This window comes from Mustela nivalis, assembly GCF_964662115.1.
Source record: "Mustela nivalis genome assembly, chromosome: X".
Lineage (NCBI taxonomy): Eukaryota > Metazoa > Chordata > Mammalia > Carnivora > Mustelidae > Mustela > Mustela nivalis.
Window position 1 is genome coordinate 72,867,834 of NC_139040.1, and position 20,726 is coordinate 72,888,559.

Genomic DNA, 20,726 nt, shown 5'->3' on the forward strand with positions numbered 1-20,726 from the left:
TATATTCAGACCACTAACTGAGAAAAACATGCAGCCAAGAATACTATATCCAGCTAGACTATCATTGAAAATACAAGGAGAGATAAAAAGCTTTCAGGACAAACAAAAACTTAAAGAATTTGTAAACATCAAACCAGCTCTATAGGAAATATTGAAAGGGGTCCTCTAAGCAAAGAGAGACCCTAAAAGTAGTAGGTCAGAAAGGAACAGAGACAATATACAGTAAGAGTGACCTTATAGGCAATACAATGGCTCTAAATTCATATCTCTCAATAGTTACCCTGAATTTAAATGGGCTAAATGCCACAATCACAAGACACAGGTTATCAGAATGGATTAAAACAACAACAACAACAAATCCATCAATATGCTGTCTACAAGAACATAATTTTAGGCCCAAATACACCTCCGGATTTAAAGTGAGGGTGTGGAAAAAAATGTACCATGCTAACGGACATCAGAAGAAAAATGCGGTGGCAATCCTTATATCAGATCAATTAGATTTTAAACCAGAGATGAGGAAGAGATTTAAACCATAAGAGATGAGGAAGGACACTATATCATACTCAAAGGGTCTGCCCAACAAGAAGACCTAACAGTTTTAAATATCTATGTCCCTAACATCGGAGAGCCAACTATATAAACCAATTAATAACAAAATCAAAGAAACACATCAAAAATAATACAATAATAGTAGGGGACTTTAGCACTCCCCTCACTGAAATGGACAGATCATCCAAGCAGAAGATCAACAAGGAAATAAAGGCTTTATATGATACACTGGACCAGATGGATACTACAGATATATTCAGAACATTCCATCCCAAAGCAACAGAATACATATTCTTCTCTAGTGCGCACAGAACATTCTCCAGAATAATAGATCACATCCTGGGTCATAAATTAGGTCTCACACAGTACCAAAAGATTGGGATCATTCCCTGCATATTTTTAGACCACAATGTTCTGAAGCTAGAACTCAATCACAAAAGGAAATTTGGAAAGAACCCAAATACATGGAGACTAAATACCATCCTTTTAAAGAATGAATGGATCAACCAGGAAATTAAAGAATAATTGAAAAAAATCTCATGGAAACAAATGATAATGAAAACACAATGGTTCAAAATCTGTGGGACACAGCAAAGGCAGTCCTGAGAGGAAAATAGATAGCAATACAAGCCTTTCTCAAGAAACAAGAAAGATCTCAAATACGCAATCTAACCCTACACCTAAAGGACCTGGACAAAGAACAACTAAAGAAAGCCTAAATCCAGCAGGAGATGAAAAATCATAAAGATCAGAGCATAAATCAATGAAATTGAAACCAAAACAATAAATAAAAACAATAGAACAAATCAACTAAACTAGGAGCTGGTCCTTTGAAAGAATTAATAAGACTGATAACCCCCTGGGCAGACTTATCAAAAATAAAAGAGAAAGGACCCAAATATATAAAATCATGAATGAAATTGAAGAGATCACAATCAACACCAAAGAAATACAATTATAAGAACATAGTATGAGTAAGACAGTATACTACTGGCACAAAACCAAATGCATAGCTCAATGGAACAGAATAGAGAGCTCATAAATAGTCCCTCAACTCTATGGTCAACTAGTCTTTGACAAAGCAGGAAATAATGTCCAATGGAAAAAAGACAGCCTTTTCAATAAATGGTGCTGGGAAAATTGGACAGCCACATGCAGAAAAATAAAACTGGACCGTTTCTTTACACCACACATGAAAACAGACTCAATATGGATAAAGGATCTCAATGTTAAGAAAGGAATCCATCAAAATCTTTGAGGAGAATGCAGGCAGTAACCTCTTCAACCTCAGCCACAACAACTTCTTCCTAGGAACATCACCAAACGGCCAGGGAAGCAAGGGCAAAAATGAACTATTGGGATTTCATCAAGATCAAAAGCTTTTGCACAGCAAAGGAAACAGTTAGCAAAACCAAAAGACAACTGACAGAATAGGAGAAGATATTTGCAAATGACATATCAGATAAAGGCCTAGTATCCAAAATCTATAAGAAGCTTATCAAACTCAACACCCAAAGAACAAAGAATTCAATCAAGAAATGGGCAGAGGACATGAACAGACATTTCTGCAAAGACGACATCCAGATGGCCAACAGACACATGAAAAAGTGCTCCACATCACTTGGCATCAGGAAAATACAAATCAAAATTGCAATGAAAGGACGCCTGGGTGGTTCAGTGGGTTAAAGCCTCTGCCTTTGGCTCAGGTCATGATCTCAGGGTCCCGAAATCAAGCTCCGCTTTGGGTTCTCTGCTTATCAGGGAGCCTGCTTACTCCTCTTGCTCTGCCTGTCTCTCTGCCTACTTATGATCCCTGTTTGTCAAATAAATAAATAAACAAAATATTTAAAAAAATACAATGAGATACCACCTTCCACCAGTCAGAATGGCTTAAATTAACAAGTCAGGAAATGACAGATGCTGGCAAGGATGCAGAGAAAGGGGAACCCTCCTACACCTCTTGGTTGGAATGGAAGCTGGTACAAGCACTCTGGAAAACAGTATGGAGGTTCCTCAAAAAGTTGAAAATAGAGCTACCCCATGTCCCAGCAATTGCACTACTGGGTATTTACCCTAAAGATACAAATGTAGTGATCCGAAGGGGCATGTGCACCTGAATGTTTATAGCAGCAATGTCCACAATAGCCAATAGATATCTATATATGTATATATCTATATCTTTATGCATTCATCTGTTGATGGACATCTAGGTTCTTTCCATAGTTTGGCTATTGTGGACATATAGATATCTATATATGTATACATATATACATACATACATATATACATGTATATATATACAGATATCTATATAGATATACATCTGTATATCTATATAGATATATACATACACACACACACATACACACACAATGTAATACTATGCAGCCATCAAAAGAAATGAAATCTTGCCATTTGCAATGATGTGGATGGGACTAGAGGGTATTATGCTTAATGAAATAAGTCAATCGGAGAAAGGCAACTATATGGTATCCCTGATATGAGGAAGTGGAGATGCAACGTTGGGGTTTTGGGGGGTTGGGAAAGAATAAATGAAACAAGATGGGATCAGGAAGAAGACAAACCATAAAAGACTCTTAATCTCACAAAACAAACTTAGGGTTGCTGGGTGGAGGGGGGAGAGAGAGGGTGGTGGGGTTATGGACATTGGGGAGAGTATGTTCTATGGTGAGTGCTGTGAAGTGTGTAAACCTGGCAATTCACAGACCTGTACCCCTGGGGATAATAATACATTATATGTTAATAAATTTTTTTAAAAAAATTAAAAAGAATAAATAAAGCCTAGTTGTCTAAGTATCACTCCTCCAACTTTCTTTTGATGTCCATTTGTATGGTAAATGTTTCTCCATTCCCTCCTTTTCAATTTACAGATGTCTTTAGGTCTAAAATGAGTGTAGGCAGCATATATATGGGTCTTGTTTTTTTTTTTTTTTTTATCCATTCAGACACCCTATGTCTTTTGAAAGAGAGTTCAGTCCATTCACATTCAGAGTCATTATTGATAGGTATGTTTTTGTTGCCATTTTATTACTTCTTTTGTCACTTTTTTTCTGTATATTTTCTGTGTTCATTTATTTTCTTGTCACTTGTGGTCTTTTCTCCCTCTGCCCAAAGGGCCCCCTTTAATATTTCTTGCAGGGATGATTTAGTGGTCACAGCCTCCTTTCTTTTTTATTTGTCTGGAAAACTCTTTATCTCTCCTTCTATACTGAATGATAATATTGCTGTATAGAGTATTCTTGGCTGCATATATTTTTTCCCCATTCATCACAGTTTCTCTGGGGAGGTCTGTAGCTTAGATGGATCTTCCCTTTGAAGTTGGGTATTTCCACTGTCTTTCTACTGTTAGGACATTTTTGTGTAACACTATATTTTTATTACAATGTGTTTTGGTATCGGCCTACTTTTGTTGATTTTAATGGGAGTTTTTTTGTGCTTCTTAGATTTGGATGTCTGTCTCCTTCTCCAGAGTAGGAAAGCTTTTAGCTATCATTTTCTCAAATAAATTTTCTACCCTCTTTCCTCTCTCTTCTGGGATTTTTATGATATAAATGTTGTTTGATGATGTCACTGATTGTAAGTCTAATCTCATGTTCCACAATTCTTCTTTCTCTCCTTTGTTTAGCTTCATAATTTTTCTTTTTTTTTTTCTCTTCAATAATACTCACTTTTCCTCTGCTTCTTCTATCCTTGTGTTCATTACAATCAGTCTGTTTCAAATCTGTTATTATGATTTTCATTTCTGACTGATTATTTTTTAACTCTTTTATCTTTACATCAAGAGACTCTCTGAAGTCTTGTATTCTTTTATCAAATCCAGGGAGTATCCTTAAGATTTTTGCTCTAAATTCTCCATCAGGCATGTCCATATATGCTTTGATTAGATCTCTGGCCATGACCCTATCTTGTTTCATTTGGGATTAATTCCTCCATTTTGGCATTTTGTCTAAGTCACTATCTTCTGTGTGTTAGAAATTCTGTTGTGTTCCCTATTCCTGAGAGTAATGACCTTATAAAGAAGAGGTCATATAGTGTCTAGGACTTGACACTTCAGGGAGTGTCTCTGGTGTGTGTTGTGTACACTCTGCTGCTGTGTTTTGGCTGCTCTATTCTTCAGGCCAGTCTTCTCTAAAGGCTTTTCTTGTCTGTATATGACATCATTTGGACCTTGGCCTGAATGTGATGAATTTTACCTAGGTTTACACTGGTCTACTTGATGAATGAGACATTATGTTTTTTCCACTAGAATTGGAGCTTTACAAAAATATATGTTTAGGAGACATAGTATGGATGACTAACTCCACTGGGAGTTAGTCAAGTTGGAACAAGAAAGGCAGTACTGGTAGAGTGCATATTTGTGGGACTTGGTATAAGCAGGTTAGGCAGTCAGTGACAGTGTTGTGCATTGTGCAGACACTAGTGCAGGTGGTTCTGTGCTTATATGGAGGGTGGGGCAATGGCAACAGGCAGTTCCTTTCTCCCAGCAGGGGGGTTTCCTTGTTTGCTGCTTTCAGGAAATCACTTCCAGAAGAGCAAATAATCTCAGCTGCACATCCAAGTATTTTTTTTGGATCGCTGTCTGTTCTTTTCATGCTGTCTGCTTCTGGGTTGTTTTCCTGCCTTCTCTCTAGGAGCATCTCAGTACTTTCCAGACTCTAGGCCTGCCAAGTATCCTGAATTTTAAAACTTCAAACTTTTGGAACATGGTATGTGGGTGGGGGCCCACACTGGTCTTCTTGGAAGGCTCTTGCTGTTCTGGGACTGATGCAGGCTTATTCAAGGCATACAGCGTGGCACAAGCAAGCCAGGCAGTGTGTGTTGGACCAAGGTGCCCTTGACAGGTGGCTTCATGCCTATATGAAGGATCAAGGGAGGGCTATGGCATCCACTGGCTCTTTTTCCCTAAGAGACATCCTTGTCAATACCACCTCCCACAGACATGCTCCTAGAAGAGCAAACAATCTCCCTCCTGCATGCCTTAGGTGCCTGCTGACCTTTAAAAATCCAGTCTCCAAGCCCTGTTTGTTTGAAAAGCTCATGATAATCAGCTGCTCTCATTTCTCCAGCCAATGACTTTGGGGTGAATTCTCCTTTTGCACTACCTTGTGTGCTCTACTCTCATATGCCTCTCTCTGTGACCAGGGTTTCCTCCTCTCTGCAGAATGCATGATCCATATCTCCCCTCAACTGTTCCTCTGTACTTCTTGCCTTCTTCAGTGTGGTCTTTTCTCTCCCTCTATTTTTGGAATTTGTTCTGTCTATACTCAGGCTGATTTCTTAGGTATTCAGAATGATCCAATAATTATCTAGTTTTGTTCAAGGGACAAGAGGGGCCTTGGGTCCTCCTACTATGCTACCATCTTAGCTGTCCTCTTAGGTACCCTTTGTTATACTTTTCTGGCAAAATTTAAAAACACTCATTAACACAAAAGACACTGTATTACAATTACAACTTTACTTGTCTCATAATAACCTATTTTTAAATTAGGAACATGTATTATTTCCAACTGCATTCATAATTTCTAAAATTGTCTCTTTACCAACTAGGCTACCAGTAAGCATTTATTCAATGAATAAATGTGTAGAAGACAATTCAGTCAAGAACATGTCCACCCTACATTTTAGTATTAAGAACTTAGTATATGACCAGGTTTAAAATTTAATCTATAATAAGAAGATAATAACCTTCTCAATGACTGAGGTTAAGGATCAGTTTGTGGTCTGGGACAGGTCACTATATAGCCATGATTAGAAACAGACTATAGCCAAGGTTAACTTCAGATCTAGAGAAGGTTACATTCTCAGTCTACATCCAAGCTTACGTTCAGTACAAAGCTTCATGTGTGACCAGTATTAAGGATGTCTGACTAAACTAAAGACCTAAGATATGTACCCTGTTCTGAGATAAAAAATTAATACCTCACAGAGATAAATTAAGGTTGTGTGCCCTGGTTAATATTCTTATTTAAGTTCTCAAAGAGCAATAAAAAAAAAAAAGATCAAGCCAAGGGCCTGAAACAGAGGTTCTACACGACCTTTTTCCCTTCAACTATGTGTTCCCACTCACCAGGTGCAGCAGCCAGTGGCCATCCAGTGCTAGATTCTAGCACTCCATGGGCATGAACAGAGTAGGGACGGCTGGCGTTATTCTTGAACACCACAGTTAAGATATCACCAACCTCTCCTTTCAGAAGTGGACCTAATATATGCAAAAGAAGAGAAAGTCACATTAGTGGAGTAGTGGTAACAGGGATACTAAAGGCATTGAAGAAAAGGACATACATATGGGGCTCCCTAGAATTAGGTGTTTCAGTCATTAGAATTAAAATCATAATTGGTTCATTTTTTTTTTTTTAGTTCAGAAGCCCTTACACAGACAATGGCACCTACAGGATGAGGGTACTTCAATAAGAAGACTGTGCCTCTATTTATCTCTACTTTCCCAGACCAAATTTCTATCTATTATCTATTATATATTTTCTATTATCTATCTATATATCTATCTATCATCTATCTATCTATCTATCTATCTATCATCTATCTATCATCTTTCTCTATCTATCTATCTATCATCATCTATCTATCATCTATGTAATTTCATCAGGATCTAGATAATTAGGACTCTATGGAATCACTATTAGTAAGGACTAAGAGTTTGGCACAGAGTAAACAAACAAACAAACAAACAAACACTGTTGGGTCCCTTCAAGGGCCAATAGCTTTCTTCTATGTGAGGACAAGAATGAAGAAACTAACTGGCCCTTAATTAATAATTAAACTGGGGAGCAAGGATAATACTGATTCCCTGTACATCATTTTTCTTACTCTTTGATATTCTTAACTTCCCTTGCCTTTAGTATTTTTAAAACATGTATAACTGTCAGAGATCCCTAGGGATATTACTGGAAAAATATGGCTCATGTTGCATAGAATTCATAAATCTCTCCACTTTGGTTGCTCATTTTTATGGCTGATTTTAAAATTATGACTACTGTTCCATTTACCATAAGGAGAAACTAATAGAAAGAAATAAAGAGGCCTTCCTGATATGACGTAGCCTTCCTAGGAGCATCATAAACCTATAGATCCTAGGAGGAGCTAACTTACCTAATATTCCCAAGTGTTCCTCTGATCCAGTCCGTGGCCGAGGGATCTTGAATGTACCATCAGTGTATTCTCTGAATACAGCTTTCTTGTATCTGGAACCCAGGAGCCCATTCTGGTTACTCAGAAAGATGTGACCATAACTAGAGGAATCCAAAGAGTGGTATTAGCACCTGGCCTTGACCCCTTATTTTCAGGTATGAGAAAGCTAAGTCACACCCAACATCATATCACAGACAGAAGAAAGAGAAGACATATTCTTTCTAATGTCAGATTTCCCGCATTGGCTCTATAACTGCAATAAAGATACCAGATCTAAATACCTGTATATGTTTCCTTATTTATCATAATCTATATTATAATTTGTAATATAATTTCTATGACAAGAACAATGGAAAAAGAATCAGAAGCTCTGGGTTTTAGCTCTCATCTCCGTTGGATGTCTCAGTTGGAATTATTTTGACAAACAGACAAGTTATAGGATGGAAGGAGAGCACTAACTGCTGCTGCTGCTGGAGAGCAAGGAATAGGAAGAGTTAAGGAGTAAATGGAATTTTACAGATTCCCCCTTATGGGATGCTTTCCTGTTTACAAATAACCGTATTTTTTTAATCATTTGAGATTTCCAGTAGAATAATGAGATAGGTAGAAGTAGAACCAGTAGTCCAGAAGTGACAGAACTTATCTTCATTGATACCATCAGATAGAAAGGGAGCTAGAACTTGGATACAACTCTGCTGCTTCTTCCTTATTTCCTTCTAATCAAGTTCTTTCACTTTATTGATTTATTGATTTATTTAAATTCAATTAGCCAACATATTGCACATCCTTAGTTTCAGAGGTAGAGTTCAATAATTCATCATATACCACATCACTTTAAAGATATGCAAACTAAGTACCAGGTAAGAAAAGTCACTTTCTCTATGTTTCAGAACAAGTTAGCAAGAAGATTTTATTTGTTTATTTATTTTATTCTATTTTGTTAACATGTAATGTATTATTTGCTTCAGGGGGTACAGGTCTGTGAATCATCAGTCTTACACAATTCACAGTACTCACCATAGCACATACCCTCCCTGATTCCACAACCCAACCACCTTATCACTCCCACCCCACACCCCAGCAATCCTTAGTTTGTTTCCTGAGATTAAGGGTCTCTTATGGTTTTTCTCCCTCCCTGGTCCCATCCTGTTTCACTTTTTTCCCCTCCCTTCCCCCCACTACCCTCAACACTTTAACAAACAGCAACTGACAAAGAAGACAGGAATTGCTAAAGAGTTGTGAGGGCACCAAAAATAATTATAGTGGAAATTGCTAAACTATACTTTAGTTTCTGTTCTCCTCTCCTTCCTTTATAGCAGTAGAATCACCTAGATTTTAGCTGAATTCATGACCAGTTAACCATGGATGACATATTACATTTTCCAGGCTTTATTTTTTAGTACAGTTGACATACAAAGTTGCATTAGCTTCATATGTATAACACAATGATTGGATAAATGTATACATTAGCGCCATATTCACAACTATAGCTACCATTTGCCTCAGTACATCTCTATTACAAAATCATTGGCTATATTACTTATGATGTACCTTTATTCTGTGACTTATTTATTGCATTACTGGAAGCTTGTATATCCTACTCCACTTCATTTATTTTTCCCAACCCTCCAACCTCTCCAAGTCCCAGACTTTCTTGCAGCTAGGTATGGCCACATTAGTAAGTTCAGAATAATGGATTATGAAAGAAAGTGATGTATACAACTTTTAGGTCATTACCTTACAGATACTGCTGCTTGCCCTTGACTGCTTTCACCCTTGTTTGATTGCTGGAAAGGACTATAAGTAATATAGACATCTTTGTTTCAGAGATAAAAGAAAGTATTATGGGTGACTAGTTTACCTACTGGCCATGGGCTGCTTATATTTATACTATTAAGAAATAAAATTCTACTCACACTACTCTATGTTGGAATTTTTCTGCTGTGCATCTTCGCTGTACCTTAGTGACATTTTGTCAAGTGACAGGTAAGCTTGGGGTGTTCAGTCCTTTGAGTAAGACCTCTATAATATTTAAATTATGCTGTAGGCACTATAAGCAACTAAAGGAAAAGAGTAAAAGATCAAGAGCAGGAAGATATGGGCAAAGTCTTTTACTTCAGACCCATCGGTATAGTACTATAGAAGAAGCACTGAGTTCCAGCTTATCAACATCTTAGTACCTGTTCCAGATTTGCTGGTATCTTATTAGGTTACTTTAGATAACTGTTTCCTTTTCTCGGTACTTCAGTACCTTCTTTATCTGTAAAATGGTCCAGAGTCTCTGAAAGTGTGATCTCTTATTTTCTGAAACCTTACCTTTCCTCCTCAGACTGATTGTGCCATTCCAGTTCCCAGCTCCTGTCAGGGCAATAGTCCCACTCCACCTCTTCTGCCATGATGTAGTAGATTCTTGCAGCCTGGTACCGTTGGTGATCATTAGCTTGATGAACAGGACACTGGGAGACATTATAGACTGCTTTCATCCCCGATTCTCTATGGCTGCCTGCCTGGCAATAAATTTCAAACATCCCTAAGGAAGAAACAGAGGGAAAAACCTGAATGTGAATATACCTGTGTAGTCCCTGGGGGATTTTCTGCCTCTTTCTAGGCATACGGTAGAGTGCGGGTAGTTTTATTAAAAATATATCTTCCCTGTGATCCTGCAATTGAATTACTAGCTATTTACCCCAAAGATACAGATGTAGTGAAAAGAAGGGCCATCTGTACTCCAATGTTCATAGCATCAATGGCCCCAGTCGCCAAACTGTGGAAAAAACCAAGATGCCTTCAATGGACAAATGGATAAAGAAGATGTGGTCCATATACACTATGGAGTACTATGCCTCCATCATAAAAGATGAATACCCAACTTTTGTATCAACATGGATGGGACTGGACGAGATTTTTCTGAGTCAGGCACAGAGAGTGAGTTAACATAGGGTTTGCTTATTTGTGGAGGATAAGGAATAACACAGAGGACATGGGGAGATGGAAAGGAGAAGGGAGTTTGGGGAAATTGGAGGGAGAGTTGAACCATGAGAGACTGTGGGCTCTGACGAACTAACTGAAGGGGGTGGGAGGTTGGGTGAGCCTAGAGGTGGGTATTGTGGAGGGCACGTATTGCACAGAGCACTGGGTGTGGTGCATAAACAATGAATTCTGGAGCACTGAAAAGAAATTTAAAAACAAATATTTTTTTGTGGAAAGAACCAAGATGCCCTTCAACGTACAAATGGATAAGGAAGATGTGGTCCATATACACTATGGAGTATTATACCTCCATCAGAAAGGACAAAGACCCAACTTTTGTAGCAACATGGATGGTACTGGAAGGGATTATGCTGAGTGAAATAAGCCAAGCAGAGAGAGTCAATTATCATATGATCTCACTTATTTGTGGAGCATAACAAAGAGCATGGAGGACATGGGGAGATAGAGAGGAGAAGGGAGTTGGGGGAAATTGGAAGGGGAGGTGAACCATGAGAGAATATGGACTCTGTAAAACAATCTGAGGGTTTTGAAGGGGCAGGGGGTGGGAGGTCGGGGTAACAGGTGGTGGGTATTATAGAGGGCACAGACTGCATGGAGCACTGGGTGTGGTGCAAAAATAATGAATACTGTTACGCTGAAAATTAAAAAAAAATTTTTTAAAAAGTAAAAAAATAAAAGGGTGTAGGTAGTTTCAGATAAGTTTCTTCTATGCTTTGGATAAAAGAATATTATAACATTATTGAGAGCAGTGAGCACAGATGTTAACACCTCTGGCTCCAATGCTGCACTCCTTAGGTTTAAAATTAAACTCTGCCACAAGGATGGCTTTCCCAGGCTTATCACTGGAAGTTCCATATCCCTGTGGAAATTGCTCAGTTCTGAGTTGGTCACCCAACCCTGACACTTGTTAGCTATTTAATCTTGAAGTAATTTTTAAGCCTCTGTATGTTTCAGTTCCCTCATGGTACAATGGGGATCAAATATTTTACTTATCTCACTGGGTTGTTTTAGAATGAAATAAAATAATATGCATATGTTGCTTAGCGTATTGCATAGTAAAAGTTAATATATGAAGCTATTAATAAGTAAATAAAACTACAATAATTATTATTCAAAAAAATTCATTGGCCCATTAAAAACAAAAACAAAACAAAACAAAAAAACCTTCTTGACTACTGGGATGCTTATATCAGAGGACTTCCCCCTCACCCGGGTGTGCCAATATTCATTGTTTATGTACCACACCCAGTGCTCCATGCAATATGTGCCCTCCTTAATACCCACCACCAGGCTTACCCATCCCCTAACCCCTTCCCCTCTAAAAACCTCTGTTTCTCAGAGGTTTGTGATCATCAGCTGTCATAGTTCTCTCATAGTTCATCTTCCCCTTCCAAATTCCTCCAATTCACTTTCCCTTTCCTTTTCCTACTGTCTGCCATGTTATTCCTTATGTTCCAAAAGCAAGTGAAACCATGTGATAATTGACTTTCTCTGTTTGATTTATTTCACTCAGCATAATCTCCTCCAGTCCCATCCATGTTGATGCAAAAGTTGGGCATTCATCCTTTGTGATGGCTGATATAATATTCTATTATATCAGAGGGCTTTGGAATAACTTTCCCTCAGTTTTTACAATAAAATATTTGGATATATGTTTTAAAAATCACTGTTGTAGAGCTGCCTAGAGCTGATATCAAGCCCCGGGTTTTTATGTCAAGGACATAAAGGCTCACAGAGTGTTGATCAGGAGAACCTGACTTTCTTAGAACCTTTATTTTCCTCATTCCTTCATTTGCTGCCCACTGCCTATCCCATCACTACAAACTTATTTCCCCTGGCTTTTAAAGGCCTCTATGAGCTAGCTCCAAACTATGGCTCAGTCCCAAATTCAACCAGTGATCCAACTAAATTTGTTCCTGAATTCCCTTATCAAATATCTCATTTCTATCTTGGAATTTTCACTCATGTTGTTGCTCCCTTTCTGAAATGCACCTGCCCATCATTCCCACAAATACTTATAAGACCTCACTCATTCTCCAAGATCAAATTCATGTTTCCTCTCTTCCAGAAACCTCTCCATGGCTATTCTGGCTCACACCAACCTCTTCATTCTTGGCCTCTTTACTCTTGACACACGTTACATCTAAACCACATGATTAAACACTAAGTGCTCCTTTCTTCACAAAACAGTTTTTTTTCCACTAGTTTATAGACTTCTTGAAAGAATCTACTCTTTCTTTCCACAACTACTTCCACTCTTCTATTTATTCTACCCTTCCACATCTATTCCATCAGTAAATACTATTGGCTTTTCCTCCCAAATTATCCTTCCATTTTCACTGTCTCCCCTAGTCAAAACCACCATTGTCTCTCACATGGAAACTTCAACAGTCTCCCAACTTTCTTCTCTGCTTCTTCCCCTTCTCTCTTCAACCATTCCTCACACAGGATTCGAGGCCCTCTTGAACAAATATGATCCAGAGCACATTGCTCCCTTGCTTCAAATACTTCATTCATACTCAGAATGCAAACCAAGCTCCTAACTACGGTCTATAAGACACCACATAATATGAATCTCACCAACCTATTTCATGTTAATCTTTTTCTTAGATTACTACAATACAACCCTACTGATCTTTCACTCTGACCCTTGAAAGGCCATTCTTTTTTCCACCTTTGGACATTGGCACGTCCTTGTCCCTCTGTTTTAAATATTCTTCTTAGAAGTCTTTATATCACTCCTTCCTCTTCATTATTTAGGTCTCAGTGTACATATCACATTCTTCGAGAGGCCTTCCATGAACATCTTCTCTAAAGTAATGCCCCTATAATTTTATCACAACACTATATTTTATTAACTTAATGATATATATCACAATCTAAAATTATCTTATTGCTTTATGTATGTGTTTTGACGTTTATTGTGGATCTTTCCAGAGAGTAAGAATCATTCTGTTTTTTCATCCTTCTTCCCCAGTCTTAACACATAGAAGGTGTGCAATAAATATGCTTTGAGTGAATGCATGTGTGTGCAAATGAGTGGTTGCATATGTGGCCCAAAACTCGAGCTCAGTGATTGGTATGGAGAAGAAAGCCCAATGAAAGCTGTCGGGGATGAGAACAAAAAGAAGACATTCTGGGAAGTTGTGAGCCTTTGGAATAGTTAGCACATCCTCTAAATTTTCTCATATGAACATTATTATCCAAGCTACTCTTTAAATATTCTTCTGTTTTTGGAATCTGTGTTTCCTCCTAACTTTTTGACAAATTCTTTTCTGTTTCCTTATTTTGGCTTCTCTTCTCCCTTTTACCTCCTAAATATTGATTTCTGCTTTAAGTTTTCTTTCCTATAACATCACGTCTTGTGGACTCGAACTATGAGAACACTCAAAACCACTAGCCTGGACTTCTTCTCCAACCTCTACATTTCTACCCATAACTACCAACTGTGAAAGCCACACCACCTGAACTTCACCAGGAAGTTAAAAGTTGGCATGCCCTAAAATGAATACTTGCTACCCAAACCTTACTATCCTTCCCTGTTTCTGTACTTGCTCATTTGGTTAATGGTTGCCACTATATACAGAGTACGCAAGCTGGAAACTTCAGGCATCTTTTTCTTGCTCAGCCCCTCATCAAAGTTCCATAATTTCTTTCTCAAATATTCCTTAACTCTACCCCTTCTGTCCATCCTTATTGTTTCTACCCATTGGCAGGCTCTCATCAGATCTTGAAACAGCTTCCTAGTTTTCCTCCTCTTAAGACTTATTTCTCATTATTCCTCCACAAGGCTGCTGTTAGCATTTTGCTTGGGATTATTCTTTACTGTTTATGAGTGCCTTAAATATTGATGAAAGTTTTATCATTTCTGAATCCCACTATCTAAATAATAGTATCATCTCCTCCATACCCCAATCACTGTGACAACTAAAAGTATCTTCACACATTTCCAAACAACTTTTAGCATACCACCTTGAGTTGAGGGTCACTTAATAAAATAAGTTTGTATAACTTCTTCAAGAAGATGCTGATTCCAAGTCTGTCTATAAGCTTCCTACTAACTATAATATTGCTATCTTCTTTGGGCAGATGCTGCTTCCAAATCACTGCCTACAATAACATTTCTTCACCACCCATCCCCTATCTGTGCCTGATGACAGTTTACTCCCTCAAATGATCAGTTTGAGTGCCTGATTCTCTAGGAAAGCTTTACTACACAAGTCAAGCAGAGTTTGTTATAGTTTTGTGTGTGTTACTATAGCTCCTGGAAAAATCATATCATATCCCTTTCACACTAACTGTGAGCTGCCTAGTTCATCCTCACATCCTTAGTATCTAGATCAATAAGTGGAAGAAATGGATATTTATTATGTTTTGTGAAAATGTTATTGTAAAATAAAGGAAAAACAAAAAATAGGAATAAAAAGGAAGAAAAAACAGAGGAAGACAGAGGAGGAAAGAAAAGATACAGAGTGAAGCAAAAGAAAAAATAAAACAGGGGAAAGGGAAAAAGTTAAAAAGAGAGAAATAGAGACAAAGAAAGAAATAAAGAAGGAAATGGAGAAAAAGGAAAGCCAAAAAAGAGGGGGAAATCAAAGGAAGAAATAAAAGGGGAAAAAGAAGAAAAGTGAGGGGAAGGAAGGAAAAGAGAAAAAGAAAAGAAGGAAGACTAGAAAGAAGATGGAAGACTGGAAGAAGAAAATGAAAAAGAAGAAAAGACAAAAAGTAAGATGGAGATAAAATAGAAGGAAGGAAGGAAATAATGATCAGAAATAAATGAGAGAAAAAAAGAGATAAGAAAAAGAAAAGATTATGAGAGAGGACGAGGAAAAATGAGAGAGGGGAGGAAAAAGGAGCAGTGAAAGAAAAAATTTTAAAGGGTGTGGGGAAGAGGGGAATAATGCATAAAGAAAGCTCCAATAGTGAAAGAAAGGAAAGGTCTTTTATCAATCTTGGATTTCAACTCTTAGTCTGTAGGGTCATTTCTGAATATCTCCTTCTATTCTGTAGGTTGCCTCTTTGTTTTGATGGCTTGTTTCCTTTGCTGTGGAGAAGATTTTTGATCTTGACGAAGTCCCCAAAGTTCATTTTCACTTTTGTTTCCTTAGCCTTTGGAGACATGTCTTGAAAGAAGTTGCTATGGCCAATGTCGAAGAGGTTAGTGCCTATGTTTTCCTCCAGGATTTTGATGGATTCCTGCCACACATTGAGGTCATTCATTCATTTAGAATTTATCCTTGTGTATGGTGTAAGAGAATGACCAAGTTTGATTGTTCTCTACATAGCTGTCCAATTTTCACAGCATCATTTTTTGAAGAAACTGTCTTTTTTCCACTGGATATTTTTTATTGCTTTGTCAAAAATTATTTGATCATAGAGTTGACGACTCATATCTGAGCTCTCTACTCTGATCCATTGGTCTTTGTGTCTGTTTCTGTGCCAGTACCATGCTGTCTTGGTGATCACAGTTTGTAATCAAGCTTGAAATTAGGCAACGTGATGCCCCCAGAACTGTTTTTCTTTTTCAAAATTTACTTGGTGATTTGGGGTCTTTTCACAATTGACACTATAGACAAAGGGCTGAAATCCAAGATCTATAAAGAACTTCTCAAACCCAACACCCAGACACCAGATAATCATATCAAAAAATGGGCAGAAGACATGAACATGTGCCTTCCTCTCCAAAGAAGACATACACATGTCTAACAGACACATGGAAAATGGTAAATCATCATTAGCCATCAGGGAAATTAAAATCAAACCACATTGAGATACTACCTTGCACCAGATAGAATGACAAAGTTTGTTTCCAAGGCAGCAAACAACAAATGTTGGAGAAGATGTGGAGCTCAGGGATTCCTCTTACACTTTGACGCTAATGAAAGTTGGTGCAGCCTCTTTGGAAAACATTGCAGAGGTTCCTCAAAATATTTTTTAAAAAAGCTACCCAATGACCCTGCAATAGCACTACTGGGTATTTATACCAAAGATACAGATGTAATGAAAATAAAGGCCACCTTATACCAATTAGAATGGCCAAAATTAACAAGACACTAAACAACATACGTTGGAGAGGATGTGGAGAAAGGGGAACTCTCTTACACTGTTGGTGGGAATGCAAATTGTTGCAGACACTTTGGAAAACTTAAAAGAGATGAACATTTTTTCATGTGTCTGATAGCCATTTGTATGTCTTCATTGGAGAAGTGTCTGTCCATATCTTCTGCCCATTTTTTTGATATGATTATTTGTTTTGTGTGTGTTGAGATTGAGGAGTTCTTTATAGATCCTGGATATCAACATTTTGTCTGTACTGTCATTTGAAAATATCTTCTCCCATTCCGTGGGTTGCCTCTTTGTTTTCTTGACTGTTTCCTTTGCTGTGCAGAAGGTTTTGATTTTGATGAAGTCCCAGAAGTTTATTTTGGTTTTGTTTCCTTTGCCTTTGGAGACATATCTTGAAAGAAGTTGCTGTAGCTGATATCGAAGAACATACTGCTTATGTTCTCCTCTAGGATTCTGATGAACTCCTGTCTCACGTTGAAGTCTTTTATCCAATTTGAGTTTATCTTTGTGTATGGTGTAAGAGAATGGTCGAGTTTCATTCTTCTACATATAGCTGTCCAGTTTTCCCAGCACCATTTATTGAAGAGACTGTCTTTTTTCCACTCTAGATCTTTTCCTGTTTTGTCAAAGATTATTTGACCATAGAGTTGAGGGTCCATATCTGGGCTCTCTACTATGTTCCACTGGTCTATGTGTCTGTTTCTATGCCAGTACCATGCTGTCTTTGTAATCACAGCTTTTAGTAAAGCTTGAAATCAGGTAACGTGATGCCCCTGTTTTTTTTTTTTTTTTTTTCAGCATTTCCTTAGCAATTCAGGGTCTCTTCTGATTCCATACAAATTTTTGGATTATTTGCTCCAGCTCTTTGAAGAATACCGGTGGAATTTTGATTGGAATGGCATTAAAAGTATAGATTACTCTAGGCAGTATAGACATTTTAATAATGTTTATTCTTCTGATCCAAGAGCATGGAATGGTCTTCCATCTTTTTGTGTCTTTTTCAATTTCTTTCATGAGTGTTCTGTAGTTCCTCGAATACAGATCCTTTACCCCTTTGGTTAGGTTTATTCCCAGGTATCTTATGGTTCTTGGTGCTCTAGTAAATGGAATTAATTCTCTAATTTCCCTTTCTGTATTTTCATTGTTAGTGTATAAGAAAGTCACTGATTTCTGTACATTGACTTTGTATCCTGCCATGTTACTGAATTGCTGTATGAGTTATAGTAGTTTGGGGGTGAAGTCTTTTGGGTTTTCCATATAAAGAATCATGTCATCTGCAAATAGAGAGAGTTTGACTTCTTTATTGCCAGTTTGGATACCTTTTATTTCTCTTTGTTGTATGATTGCTGTTGCTAGGACTTCTAATACTATGGTGAACAAGAGAGTGGGAATCCTTGTCGTGTTTCTGATCTCAAAGGGAACGCTGCAAGCTTTTTCCAATTGAGGATATTTGCTGTGGGTCTTTCATAAATAGATTTGATGAAGTTCAGGAATATTCCCTCTATCCCTATATTTTGAAACGTTTTAATCAGTAACAGATGCTGGATTTTGTCAAATACTTTTTCTGCATCAATTGAGAGGACCATGTGGTTCTTCTCTCTTCTCTTATTAATTTGTTCTATCACATTGATTGATTTGCGAATGTTGAACCATCCTTGTAGCCCAGGAATGAATCCCACTTGGTCATGGTGGATAATATTTTTAATGTGCTGTTGGATCCTGTTTGCTAGGATCTTGTTGAGAATCTTTGCATCCATATTCATCAGTGATATTGGTCTTTTTGGTAGGATCTTTGTTCATCATCACTAGCCATCAGGGAGATTCAAATTAAAACCACATTGAGATATCACCTTCCACCAGTTAGAAGGGCCAAAATTCGCAAGATAGGAAAAAACATGTGTTGGAAGGGATGTGGAGAAAGGGGAACCCTCTTGCACTGTCGGTGGGAATGCAAGTTGTTGCAGCCTCTTTGGAGAACAGTGTGGATATTCCTCAAGAAAATAAAATTAGAACTTCCCTATGACCCTGCGATTGCACTCCTGGGTATTTACTTCAAAGATACAGATGTAGTGAAAAGAAGTGCCATCTGTACCCCAATGTTTATAGCAGCAATCGCCATGGTTGCCAAACCGTTGAAAGAACCAAGATGGCCTCCAACAGACAAATGCATAAGGAAGATATGGTCCATATACACTATGGAGCATTATGCCTCCATCAGAAAGGATGAATACCCAACTTTTGTATCCACATGGATGGGACTGGAGGAGGTTATGCTGAGTGAAATAAGTCAAGCAGAGAGAGTCAATTATCATATGGTTTCACTTATTTGTGGAGCATAACAAATAGCATGGTGTACATAGGGAGTTAGGAGAAGGGAGTTGGGAGAAATTGGAAGGGGAGGTGAACCATGAGAGACTATGGACTCTGAAAAACAATCTGAGGGGTTTTAAGTGGTGGGGTTGGTGGGAGGCTGGGGGAACCAGGTGGTGGGTGTGGATGGCAGTGGGTATGTATGGTGGTGGGATTGCATGGAGTACTGGGTGTGGTACAAAAACAATGAATACTGTTATGCTGAAAATAAATAAAAAATAAATTAAAAAAATTTAAAAATTTAAAATAGAGCTACCCTATGACCTGGCAATTGTACTACTGGGTATTTACCCCCAAAGATACAGATGAAGTGAAAAGAAGGGCTATATGTACCCCAATGTTCATAGCAACAATGTCCACAATAGCCAATGTGTGGAAAGAGCCAAGATGCCCTTCAACAGGTGAATAGATAAAGAAAATGTTGTCCAGATGTACAATGGAATATTACTCAGCCATCAGAAAGAATGAATACCTAACTTTTGCATCAGTAAGGATGGGACTGGAGGAGATTATTCTAAGTGAAATAGGCCAAGCAAAGAACATCATTTATCATATGGTTTCACTTACTTGTGGAACATAATAAATAATGTGGAGGACATTAGGAGAAGAAATGGAAAGTGAATTGGGGGAAATCAGAGGGGGAGAGAAACCATAAGAGACAGTGAACTCTGAGAAACAAACTGAGGGTTTTAGAAGGGAGGGGGATGGAGGGATGGGTGAGCCTGGTGGTGGGCATGTATTGCATAGAGCACTGGGTGTGGTGCATAAACAATGAATCTTGGAACACTGCATCAAAAACCAGTGATTATTTTGTGGTAACTAACATAACACAATATTAAAAAAAAAAAAAAAAAAAGAAAGGAAATAGATGCTGAAGGACTAGGGCAATTATAAATAATATTTTTTTCTCTTTGGTGTTGAGAACTCTAACACGAATTTGATGGAAAATAAGACATTACAAGCCCTAGCTTTGTATCTGCGAATTTTACTATTAAAATTCTAGTGTCATTAGTTCTATTGGAAGACCTGAGGTACCTAAGATAATATTTTTAAATACAATCGTTCATTTCTATTAAGTGTAATATAAACTTACTAAAATTTAAAACAAAGCAAAAGGAGGATAAAAAGCCACCAATAAACCCAATAAACCCACAGGACTCAAACATTCTTGACACTTTGCTGCATTCTTTTCTGGTCATTTTTGTTTCCAATTTTTTAAACATAACTGTAAGCATCCAGTACACAAAGTGCTGAAAACTCCTGGTGAGGTTTTTAAGTCATCTGCAAAGCTGCTTAATTACATATGTGTATTTACCCAAATAACTTTTACATGATAAAATGTTAGACATAGATGGAATCTAAAGAAACACTCTACTCAGGGGTAGGGGGCAAGATGGAGGAGAAGGAGGAGGCACTGTTTCAACTGGTCCCCTAAAGTGAGCGGATTATCTACCAAAGAACTCTGATCACCCATGAAATTAGCCTGAGATTGGAATCATACATTTCTGGATCTCTATGTGGAGAGAAGACACCAGCGGACAGGTTAAAGCAGAGTGGGAACATTGGACTGATATTGGAAG

At 37.9% G+C, this 20,726-nt stretch overlaps 1 protein-coding gene across 1 annotated transcript in view; it reads right to left on the bottom strand.

Moving 5' to 3' along the window:
* The window catches only part of HEPH (hephaestin), a 125,869-nt gene that overhangs the window by 36,501 nt on the left and 68,642 nt on the right, over positions 1 to 20,726 (bottom strand). The window contains exons 12-14 of the mRNA XM_082715898.1: positions 10,036 to 10,249; positions 7,681 to 7,820; positions 6,641 to 6,772 (exon numbers count right to left, since the gene is read on the bottom strand). Of these exons, the coding sequence (XP_082572024.1) occupies positions 6,641 to 6,772; positions 7,681 to 7,820; positions 10,036 to 10,249 (486 nt within the window). The remainder of the gene's footprint in view (positions 1 to 6,640; positions 6,773 to 7,680; positions 7,821 to 10,035; positions 10,250 to 20,726) is intronic.